Source organism: Misgurnus anguillicaudatus, chromosome 21 (genome assembly GCF_027580225.2).
Source record: "Misgurnus anguillicaudatus chromosome 21, ASM2758022v2, whole genome shotgun sequence".
NCBI lineage: Eukaryota > Metazoa > Chordata > Actinopteri > Cypriniformes > Cobitidae > Misgurnus > Misgurnus anguillicaudatus.
The window spans coordinates 52,647,850-52,660,123 of NC_073357.2; the positions used below are offsets into that span (position 1 = coordinate 52,647,850).

At 36.9% G+C, this 12,274-nt stretch overlaps 1 protein-coding gene across 1 annotated transcript in view; it reads left to right on the forward strand.

The window, feature by feature from the left end:
- Window positions 1-12,274, forward strand: part of phlpp2 (PH domain and leucine rich repeat protein phosphatase 2) — a 90,478-nt gene that overhangs the window by 56,932 nt on the left and 21,272 nt on the right. Inside the window, exons 9-12 of the mRNA XM_055212943.2 lie at window positions 4,133-4,335; window positions 5,868-5,928; window positions 9,090-9,185; window positions 11,777-11,932. Coding sequence (XP_055068918.2) covers window positions 4,133-4,335; window positions 5,868-5,928; window positions 9,090-9,185; window positions 11,777-11,932 — 516 coding nt within the window. The remainder of the gene's footprint in view (window positions 1-4,132; window positions 4,336-5,867; window positions 5,929-9,089; window positions 9,186-11,776; window positions 11,933-12,274) is intronic.

Genomic DNA, 12,274 nt, shown 5'->3' on the forward strand with positions numbered 1-12,274 from the left:
GATGTAAACAAAAACATTTATTCTTTTATTCGTTATACAGCCCTGTCTAGTACGTACCATATGCTTTTTTGGTATCAATATGTACCTCTAAGGTACTAATAAGAACTCTTTAGGTGCAAAATGTACCACCCTAGTGACAACGATGAACCTTTTTTTTTTTACAATAGTGCATACTATCCTGTTACTAACAAAGCAAAAATGGTTCATTTTTATTTCAACCTACTAAGGTTTTTATCACAGTTCACAGACTGTGACTTACCTTGAGAGTGAGAACAGACTTTGGATTTTCTGGTTACTGGCTGCACCTGCTGCGGATTAGAAATCCAGACGGATTCATAAGGCAGAGCTGAGCTGTCGTGGGAACTTACACGGTGTCTGATATGGTCTTTGCCAGTGTCAGGGGATAAAGGAGATACTGAGGGAAAGTCTGTCACCTGAGGAAGCATTGAGATTTTTTTTGCTGGATTATTTCACTGATCTTAACACAGCCCTTCCCAGATTCCTAGCATAGTCACGGATGTCATGGGCAGACCGTGTGTATACGCCATATGTGAACGAGAATGTAAGTTCACAGGGGGCTTAGAGCAACCGAAACGTTTAATGCTCTGTCATTTGGCATTGTGATGGTCATTAGTGAACTCTGTCATTTCTCATAACAGGAAACTGTTTGGTTAAGCATCTTTGTTTGAACAGATGGAGATGCAATGGAGCGCAGATGAACCATTGTGAAGGTCACTGTTCGTCCTCCCAACCCTGACCTACAATTACTAACCTCCTGCACCTCTACTCCCCTGGATGCATTACATACAGTACACATAGACTATTTTATGTGTTTTTGCATTTATATATTTTTTACATTTATTGATTTAGAAGATGCTTTCATCCAGAGCGACTTACAAATGAAAGAGCGTTTAACATTTTACTTATTAATGAGCTAACATAAACATAAAATGCATTGTTAAAAGCCATGTTTACAAATGGGTCTAGAAGGTTGTATTTAGGAAAAGTGAACAACAGTTTTTTATAATTAGGGGTTAGTGAGCTGAATGCTTTCAAATTGCTATCGCGGTACTTTGTTGTACCTTTTGCATTGGGATTGTTTGACATTTCTTCAGATTATCTTTAAATAATATCAATATATGCTATCAAGAATATAACCATGTTACCATTTGTGTTTATTAAGAAGCACATTTGCTTACTCCCCTTACTGTTTATCTCCCTTTCTACCTTTTTAAATTGCGCAAATTGACATTGTGAACTGAAAATACGTGTTTGCTCTCAAGTATAAGAGGCTTTTCTTGGCATTAATGTTTGGATAATAATCTTATGTCTCCTTCGGTTAATAATAATGCGTAGTGTGATGGATGTGATATTAGCAAACCTACCAACATAAGTCGACGTGATGTTTAAAATGACTTCTCGCGAGAGGAAAAACTAAGTTTTAATCGCATGTCATCGGTTAATGGAAATGCCGTTATTTCGCAATTGTGTTTTGTTCTCATTTAGAAAATAATGCTAAAGTTCTGCACAAATCTGCAATGGAAATGCAGCTACTGACATGTGATGTCTAACCGTGCGTTCACACCAGACGCGAAATGGACGCTAAAAAATTTTGAGTTAAATCGCTTCATTCGCGCAGGATGTCTATTGCGTATTTGCATTGACTTAAAGGATTAGTCCATTTTCTTAAAAAAATCCAGATAATTTACTCACCACCATGTCATCCAAAATGTTGATGTCTTTCTTTGTTCATTCAAGAAGAAATGATGTTTTTTGAGGAAAACATTCCAGGATTTTTCTCATTTTAATGGACTTTGGTGGACCCCAACACTTAACAGTTTTAATGCAGTTTGAAATTGCAGTTTCGGGGGCCTCTAAACGATCTCAGACAAGATTTGGGGGTCTTGTCTTGCGAAACTATTGTCATTTTTGGCAAGAAAAATTAAAAATACGCACTTTAAAACCACAACTTTGTTGCCAGCGCGCCTCACATAATACATCATTACGCCAAGAGGTCACAGATGATGTATTGAAACTACGCCCCAGTGTTTACCAGTGTGGAGAAAGAGGACCGTTCCGACGTTGTTGTATGTGGAATGATACTAATTAATGTCTTTGTGTCAGTTTATTATTTAAAATGGTCTGCAAATGTGGGTTTCATGTATATAACACGTGATTCGACGTCATTACGCAATTACGTGAAGTTGCGCTGGCGCGTCACACGGCTGGAGGAGGAAGAGAAGTTGTGGTTTGGAAGTGAATTTTTTTTTCTTGCCAAAAATGACGATCGTTTCACTGGATAGGACCCTTATGCCTCGTTTGAGATCGTTTGGAGTCCTTTGAAACTGCAATTTTAAACTGCATTAAAACTGTTATGTGTTGGGGTCCATTAAAGTCCATTAAAATGAGAAAAATCCTGGAATGTTTTTCTCAAAAACATAATTTCTTTTTGACTGAACAAAGAAAGGCACATTTTGGATGACATTGTGGTGAGTAAATTATCTGGATTTTTTTGGACCAAAAGAAAATGGACCAATCCTTTAACATGTAAATCACTTGCACTTAAAGCTTCATTCGTGTCTGGTGTGAACGCACCATTAGTTTTGTACAAAAAGTTTTGCACAAATCTGCAATCGAAACGCAGCTACTGAAATGTGATGTCTAACTGTGCCTTCACACCAGACGCGAAATGGACGATTGGAAATTTAAAGTTAAATCGCTTCATTCACGTGAAATGCGACGCAGGATGTCTATCACATATTTGCATTGACTTAACATGTAAATCACTTGCGCTTAACGCTTCATTTGTGTCTGGTGTGAACGCATTAGTTTTGCACAAAAAGTTTTGCACTAAAGTTTTGCACAAATCTGCTATGGAAACGGAGCTACTGACATGTGATGTCTAACTGTGCGTTCACACCAGACACGAAATGGACGCTTGAACATTTTGAGTTAAATCACTTCATTTTGCGCGAATCGTGCCGCAGTATTTCAATCGGGTCTTTGCATTAACTTAACATGTAAATCACTTGCGCTTAACGCTTCATTCGCGTCTGGTGTGAACGCACCATAAGTCTCTCTCAGATTCGTTTGAGACAGGTTGATCGGGGACCAATCAGTGACCAAGCAGTATTTATAAAGCATGAATTTTATTGGTTTGAAACAAAAACATCTATTCAAAGGGGTTAATAAAATGTTTGAAATAATGTCTATTCACATAAGATAAAACTTTAATCAAAATGGTCAATTATACCATGCCACATCAATTGTTGTGTCTATGTTAAAGGCGGAGTCCACGATGTTTGAAAGCCAATGTTGATATTTGAAATCACTTAAACAAACACGCCCCGACCCCAATAGAATCTGGAACTTCTGTTGATAGACCCGCCCCACACATACGCAACCCGGCAAGGATGTCGGTTACTAGACACGCTCCTTACTGCTGATTGGCTATAAGTGTGTTTTGGTAGTCGGCCCGTCTCCTTTTCCAAAGCGTTTTTCAAACATCGTGGACTCCGCCTTTAAGTACAAACTGTATGCATTCAAAACTGTACACTGTAAAAAAAATCCGTAGAAATTGCAGCTGAGTTGCCGGTAATTTACCGTAGATTTAAATTTATGTTATTTACCGGCAACATTTTGTTCAAAGTTAAATGAACATTAAACATTTACAAGTCTTTGTCTTTACAGAGTAAAACTAAAAAACAGCATCAAGCAAAACATTCTGGGAAACAAAATCTGAAGCAAAAAACTGAAAAAGGTTGATGATGATTTCTGGTTCCCAGAGTGCTTTGCATGAGGCTGTTATTGTATAGTTTTATTCTGTAAAGAGAAAAACTTGTTGATATTTGAAATTTATTTAACTTTGAACAAACTCTTGCCAGTAAATAACATAAATGTAAATCTACGGTAAATTACCGGCAACCCAGCTGCAATAACATTGAATTTTTTACGGACTTTTTTTACAGTGTATGCATTCAAAACTGTATGCATTCACATAACCAGGTATCAGTATATTGGTTTAGGAAGATAAGATCCATAAAATATAAACATGAAACATATATCTTTAGATCATCATGTCTGTATTTTTTATTATTTGCAGCTGACACAAGGTCTGTTTTCTCACACGCAGGTTAAATGGCCTCCGCTCTGTTAATAGTGAAACTCTGGAGCCTATCAAACATCTCATCCAGCTGGACCTGAGAGATAACCAGTTGACCTCTTTAGACCTGAGCTCCACCTGTAATCTGGAGACCCTACACTGTCAGAGAAACCAGCTGGCATCTCTGACGCTCAGCGGCTTCACTCTCCGCACACTCCACGCCAATAACAACCGTGAGCGAAAACACTGCTAACATCCAAAACCTCATTTAATTATTGGAAACCATTTTTTCGCAAGCCTGAATCCATGCCAGCAGCAAGACACTTCTCCCACATTTTGTGTGTTTATTGAATATTTTGGCAAATTTTATTAAGCTCCCCGCTAGCGAGAGTCAGCTCTGTTTAATGCAGTTCAAATCAGTTTTACTGAATCAGTGCAGGGAATGTGAAACAAATCTGATTCTCTGTACACAGAAGAGCCAAGATATTATTTATTATTAAGATATGAGATATTTTAAGACATATCTTAACTCATTCACCGCCAGCCTTTTTGAGGAAAGTTGCCCACCTGCATTTTTGTGATTTTAACAAAAGTTTCACAAAATTCCTTCCAGGAAAAGTTATCTTCTATAAATATATAAACATACAAATTATTTCAAATTAAAGAACACACCCTCTGCTTTCAAACAAACAATAAACAAACAAATAAACAAACAAAATGGGGAAAAAACGTTTCATTATATATTTACTTTTTCCACTTAATTTAACCACTGAAATATGGATATTTCTCTTCAAAAATACAACATTTTTAACAAAAAGCCTAAAAAATTGCGTTTTTGTAAAGGAATTTATGTTAGAGATCAGACTCAGAATGACTATCAAACATAAAGGCAGTTAAAATAAATCATTAAATCTTTTTAACTTCCGTTTTTGATAAATTCAGCCATCTAGTGGATAAAAGCGGTATTACACTTTCACTTTGAAATTCGTCCAGAATGGCGTATTTATTAGTTAAATATTAACTCATAATTGACGAGATAACTCGTCAATGGCGGTGAATGAGTTAAAATACATCAGTGCCCTTTGTTTTGCCTCAAAATGCACACAACCAGTGTTGGGGGTAACACATTACAAGTAACGTGCATTACGTAATAATATTACTTTTCTAAAGTAACGAGTAAAGTAACGCATTACTTTATAATTGTACACATTAATATTTGAGTTACTTTTTTAAAAAAAGTAATGCGAGTTACTTTTCAGTTTAATTAATAAAAAAAAATGATACTAAATTAAACTGAATGTAGTCACGTTTGAGGAACAGTTTGAGTCAGAAAATGGAGATGGCAGGCCAGAGCTTGACATTTTTGTGATGGAAATATGCAATTTTTGAATGAAGAACTTCTAAGTCATAAAAAGAGATAAAGCCTTAGCCAATTAAGAAAAAGTAACGCAAAAGTAACGTAAAAGTAACGCATGTATTACTTTCCATTAAAAGTAACTAAGTAACGCATTTAGTTACTTTTTTGGGGAGTAACTTAATATTGTAATGCATTACTTTTAAAAGTAACTTTCCCCAACACTGCACACAAGTAATGTTTTTAGCAAGCCATGTTCATTAAAACTAGTTATATATCTTAATTAAACTAAGGCCTAGTCCTGGTTTGAGATAATCTCTGTCCGGTAAACCACCCCTATGTATTGTTTAAACAAAGGTGAGTAAATGCCATTCCTGTTGTACAGTAATCATATTTTGTGATCTTTTATAGGTTTGACCACAGTGAACATCTACCCAGTTCCTAACCAACTAACACACATGGACCTATCAAGGTAAATGAAATATAAACTTGTGTACCCCATTTTTTGCATAATTCAACTCTAATTTAATTTCTTTAGCACTTTTGCATTATAGAAAAGTAGATTTAAAGTACATACATATTAGTATAGGGAGTTTTCAGTGTAAATATTGTGCATAGCAAATAGGGCTGGGATAAACTTTTTTTTAAACAATTAATCTAGCGATAATTTTTTCGATGCATCAATTAATCTAAAGGGGCTCGAACACCGGCCGCAGAGCTCAGCGCCGCGTCGTGTCTAGGGCAACTTGGAGGTATTGTAAACCAGAAGTGCACATTAAATAGCGCGAGCTTCGTCAGATAGCATCTACTTCAAAATGAAAAATATTCGTTAGCAGCCAATGTTAATCGTCAATGATTTGGGACAAATATGATGTTATTTAATGTTAAACTATGTGAGTGGCGCTGTGTTGCGCGACAGGGATTTTAGCAACTTCCTGAGCAGGGCCGCATTAACACTGTAAGGGGCCCCTGGGCTTTATCATTTTGTGTGGCCCTTTATCCACCAGAATTGCAGCCTACATTCACACAATCTTTATAATCACTAAGTGCATGTTGTCATGCTTTTATTTTGCTGGAATAAATGGAATTACAAAATATTAAAACCATATCAGAATGCCCGCAATATACACAAATATCACTGCATAACATATGCACATAGTCCTAGGTGACCCGAATAGTCTAAGATTTGATGCTTTGACAGGAGAAGCCTGATTCGACTACTGCACAGTCAATTGTCGCAGATGTGTTATAAAATTGAGGATCAATTTTGGCTGTATAAGAGTGCACAGTATCTGATTTCACATTTAACAGCTTTCTCCCAATATAAAAAATAAACATCTTATTATGATAATACTAAGTAAATAATATAGTAGCTTTCAATAAATATTTTTAAAGTCTGTTAATAGCCTAAATCCCGTGACAGGGCTAGACGTCCATATCCAGAAACCATTGCAAAGTCTCTTTGTTTCTGCAATTAAAAAGACAAAACAGGTAATTTTATACTTTCGTTATTTTAAAATTAATTTTAATATTTCCTTGTTTTTATTTAATTTATAGATTATTTAGTGTTATCTGATTAAACTATTTGTGGGTTTTATTCCCCTGCGCATTTAGGCATTTTGCACCCATGTTCTGAACCTATTGATTCTGACTTTATTTTGTTTTTATTTTTTATTAATTATAAAGGTAAATTCTGATCTAATTTAAGTTCTGTAAGTTTTGGATTGCTTTTCGTTGTGTCGATGTTATGCGGTTGCATGCTGTCACATTCAACTTAGCCGAACGTGCTAGGTGCTCTGCGTGATCATATTTAGGCATTCATCAAACGTAACATCAAAAACTGATTTTTTCGACAAGTATAAGTTTTAAAATGTATTTTAAAAGGTTGCTTAACTTGTCAAAAGTTGAGCTACAAAACAGGTAAGCCGTTTTTGTGAATACAGAGATGATCAAAGTGAAAGTAAGCAATCAGATATTTCTGTGCAAAATAATAAAGCATATATAGTGTCTATAAAATCCTTAATTTCAGTGTTTTTTGGTTATAAATGAACCGTTTAAGTAATTGTATATAAAGCTTGTTTTTTATAATTTACAGTAACAAATTATATGTAATTTCTCGTCTTTTATTTCCTTGCCACGCTAAATCTCAAAATGAAACAATCGCTGAACTTAGTCGTGGATTCCGAGGCAGAATCTAATTTGTTATTTATTAGATTTAGTTATCAAAAATGTTTTGTGTAATATCTTTGTGTGCTGTTCTGTGCATCTTGGCTTTAAAATGTTACGAGGAATCATTTAATGAATGATTATATACACGTTGTCTTTCATATTAAGATAAAAACGCGTCCTCAGTTTAGTCTTTGTTCATCAAAGGCACTTTTGGTCACTTTATCAGAAAGCTGTCTGTGTTGCCTTCAGAAATGCAATAATGGATATTTCAGACAGAAATTTTAAAAAGCTCACTAATGATTGCAGGGTAGCCTATAGTAAGTGAGAGATTTTCTGCGCAGGAACTGCATTCACGCACGGACATTCAAAGCAAAGCGATTAAGCATAATTTTAAAGGGAGTATCAACTTTTTATAAAATGCGGCAGTTATTTTTTTCCGGCAACTCGGGGCCCTTCCCAGCCCGAGGCCCTGGGCTTAAGCCCAGGTAAGCCCATGCATTAATGCGGCCCTGTTCCTGAGCCATAGCTGGGCGGCGTGGACAGGCGCCACCTGGCGGCGCCGGTGTGCGTATATACTCATAGAAAACAATGTATTTTAGAACGGCGTTGCGCGGCGCTGAGCTGCGCGGCCGGTCTGCGATCCCCTTAACGATTCATTTTATTAGTCCGATTCGACTTCGATTCGATTCTCGATGATCTCTCCATTAATTAACTTATAGCAATTTATACATGTTGATTTACATATCTGAATAAAAACATTTCAATATATGTTTATTGCTCTTAAAATTTCAAAATAAAAACTATACAAGTGCAAAATAAAGCATTCTTAGTCAGAGGTAGCATTTAATAAAGCGTTTGCAGCGCATACTGTGCAGTTTAGTAACAGTATAAAACTCTCAAGTTCACATTACTTTATTTTACATGCATTTAAAATACGTATTTTTTGCGTTGACGTTGTCGATTAATTCGACACGTTGATCCAGCCCTAATAGCAAACAAACAACAGTTAGTCATGTTGATGCATTAACAATCGGCACTTAATGCGAATTTCATATTAAGGGCAGGGTGCATGATTTTTGAAAAATACTTTGGAAAAGGGAGTCGGGCTGAATACCAAAACACACTTGTAGCCAATCAGAAGTAAGGGGTGTGTCTACTAACCGACATTGTTGTCTGGATTGCGTATGTGTGGGGCGGGTCTATCAAAAGAAGGTCCAGATTCTATTGGGGTAGGGCCGTGTTTGTTTAGGTGATTTCAAATGTCAACATTGGCTTTCAGAGATCATGCAGCCCGCCTTTAACTGCATTGCTAGTACACTTAAGCATGAAAAATGTAATGTAACCACATCAGACCATTTATAAGAGGCTCATGTACCTGTCATGTCATTTAGCGAGCACACACTCATACAGTACTCCCATGTAAGATATACTTAAGTTAATTTCGATCTCTCCCGGCTCCTGCAGGAATGTTCTGGAATATCTACCAGATTGGGTGTGTGACAGCAGGAAGATTGAGGTGTTGGATGTCTCCCATAATCTGCTGTCTGAGCTCTCAGCCAGGTGCGCCCAACTGCACCCACATGTCCCGTTGAAGCTGAGAAAAGAAAGCGTCCTCCCGCTTTATTCTGGAACCCTCGTGTCAGCATTTTGTGCTTATTTATTCAACAAATTGCCCGTTTGATTCAAACGATGTCGGTTAAAGCGGCTGTCTTGTCAGACGGCTCGGTGTGAAATGAAGACGCGTCCGCTTTCATCAGCACACAAGCTTGATGAGACCATTCTGTCATCTCAAAGCCAAGTGATGTAAACGGCGAGCAGTTGCAAGCGCCAACATTTTCAGCTAATTCCCCATTAACATTCAGTCATTTGCATCTGAAAGAGCTAAAAGCTGTGCGCAAATGAGATAATATACGTCCCGGTCGGGACAGAATGTTTGTTTTATGTAAAAATGCTGTGTTGGCATTTTAAATGAACAGTTCACACAACAACAAAAGTTCGGTCATTATGTTGTTTAAAACCCATATACTAAAAGGGAGAATTTTAAAGACCTTCACACAGTTTTTTTATAAGATTTATAGTAACTGATGGCTGTAATACTCATAAAAGGAGATTTTTTTTAAAAGGAAGTTAAAAATAGTCCATGCATGATCCAGGTATTCTAAATCCATGTTTGTGTGAGGAATGAATTGATATTAAAGCAGTTATTTACTGAAAATCATCCACTGTTAAATTCATTTAAAATCAAATTCATAATTTAATACCATATCTATAAAAGGCATATTCTGCCAGTTTGAAATGAATTAATTTAATTATAAAAATTAAAATTCAAACAAGATTACCAATTTCATTGTATACAAACAGTTTGGCGACTTCTCTTCCAAGCGGCCGAATTCAAAATATGTGTTCAGAGTGTCACACGTGTTGCTCGTCATTTCAAAATATTTGTTCGACGCGCCATGCTAACTCATGTGCATTGCGCGTGATGTCAAAATATGAGTCTGCTGCACACGCGATGAAAGGGAAATACATGCTCACGAAATACTCGCAAGACACTAACTTAACACTAAACTCTGGTTACATATGAGATTAAGCGAGTATCTGGCAAAGCAAGCATCTCTTTTATCATAAACCCCTTCGAAACGTCTGTGGCAGGCTTGTATTTTGACATCACGCGCGATGCACATAAGTTTACGTGGCGCGCCAAACACACATTTTGAAATGACGAGTTACACGCATAGCGGACTACAAACATGTTGTGACGAGCTTTGCATCGTGCGCCCTTGAAAAAGAAGTCACCGGCCGCCACTGTATACAAAAAAAAAAAATCAAAATATCATTTTAATGGTGACAATGCATCGTTTCTGTCAAATTGAAATATAAAATGCAACTAATATTTGGTATTTTTACTACGATCTCAAGGTAAAGCAGGAAGTATAGTTCCATTTTACAAATAATCGAGGGTCCACGTACAGTACTGTACGCGCAACGCAAGATTTTTGTAAGCGTGCATACTTTATACGTGTAGTTTGCACATGCGCATACAATGTAGTATGTAGCCCAGGAGATGCATTGCATTTTGTTGCAATGCGCATGTGTCGAACATCTGTGTACACGACGTATGAGTCAAATAAACTATACTTTGTAAGGCTGTGCACGTACGTTCGCGTACACGTAAAAAACATAGACTGTAGAAAAAGATGGACGACGGCCGTTCGCTCTCTTCCATTGGTGAAAAGTGAAGCCGCCAGTGTCCCAATATGACGCTGACATCTTGGGTCTTGAGTCTGCGCAGTAGCTATTTCGGGACCAGTCCTGCGCAGTAGTGAGCAGGAAGTAAAGCCGCGAATTCAAGGCCTCGTCCTCGCAGAATACGCATACAGCTGTCAATCATGACTTCACACCACCGTTTTTATAGCATTAAATAACTAACTAAAAACAAACTTATTTTAAAAACAAACTTATTTTAAAAACAAACACTTGAATTTACATCAAAGGGGTGATAAAAACTACAGTAAATGACAGAAACCAGCTTCGGAAAAAAGATATTTGAAGTGTAATTGAATTGTTTAGTTGGTCTCAAGTCCCATTGAATAACATGGGGGAGGCGGGGTTTATGACCTATACTCGGACACTGGGGGACGATCGAGACATTTTGGCTTCACTTTTCAGGGCTTGTGCGGCACGCTTGGTAAAAACAGACTATACTCCGGGCTTAAGACTGCTAATATTAAAATGAAAAGGCAAAGGTGAAAACGAAACTGCAAATGCATTTTTAAAAGGATGTTTATTAATGCTAATACAATAATAGTGACAAAAATCTAATTAAATGTAAAGTCAGTTTTTTATTTCTTTTTCTCTTTTATTTCATAGTTTTCAATTTCATTTTTAGTTTTCAATGTCAACCTACAGTACAGATTCTGTGTTAATCAGTGGGTGGGGCTTACTTGCTCACTTAACAATTTTATAATGTTTTTCATTTTATTTAAAGGTTTTAAAAAGTGTACAAAAAGAATGAAACGGAAATAAAAATGATTGTAATAAAATTGCAGAAAGTGTGACGCAGCACAGTACTCGGCTAAACAGATCTAGATTTATGACAGCAATGATCAGACCCTATAATCTTATTCTTTCACTCTCCATCTTTCTTTCAGACTTCTGAGCAGCTTAAGTCTGCGTAAACTTTTGGCCGGCAACAATAGATTGGAAAGACTGTCTGACCTGCTTGACCACATCCCGCTGGAAATACTCGACCTGCAGCACAACAAGTTGAAAGAATTGCCGGAGAGCTTCTTCTATAAAGCCTTAAAGTAGGTCATTCACTCCTGTCCTCACTCTGGTCCTCTTAATTTGGGCTCACACTACATTATGTACACAGATTTTTCCCCTCCCGCGAATCTAAAAGAATATCGGGTCCAGGACGTCGATCGGTTCCGATGCTCGGCTCAGATTTTCATATAAGGTGTGATGTTTATGAATCAGATGCGAACTGCTCGCAAACAAAAAGGGGGCGCCTTGATTATCTTAAACATGATTGATATTTAGCCTTTAAACGGGATGATTATATAAATACTTTCACAATAGCCAATGAGAGATTGAGGTAAATGTCTGGAGTGACTAATAATGAGAGCGAATTCACGTCATCCGTCACT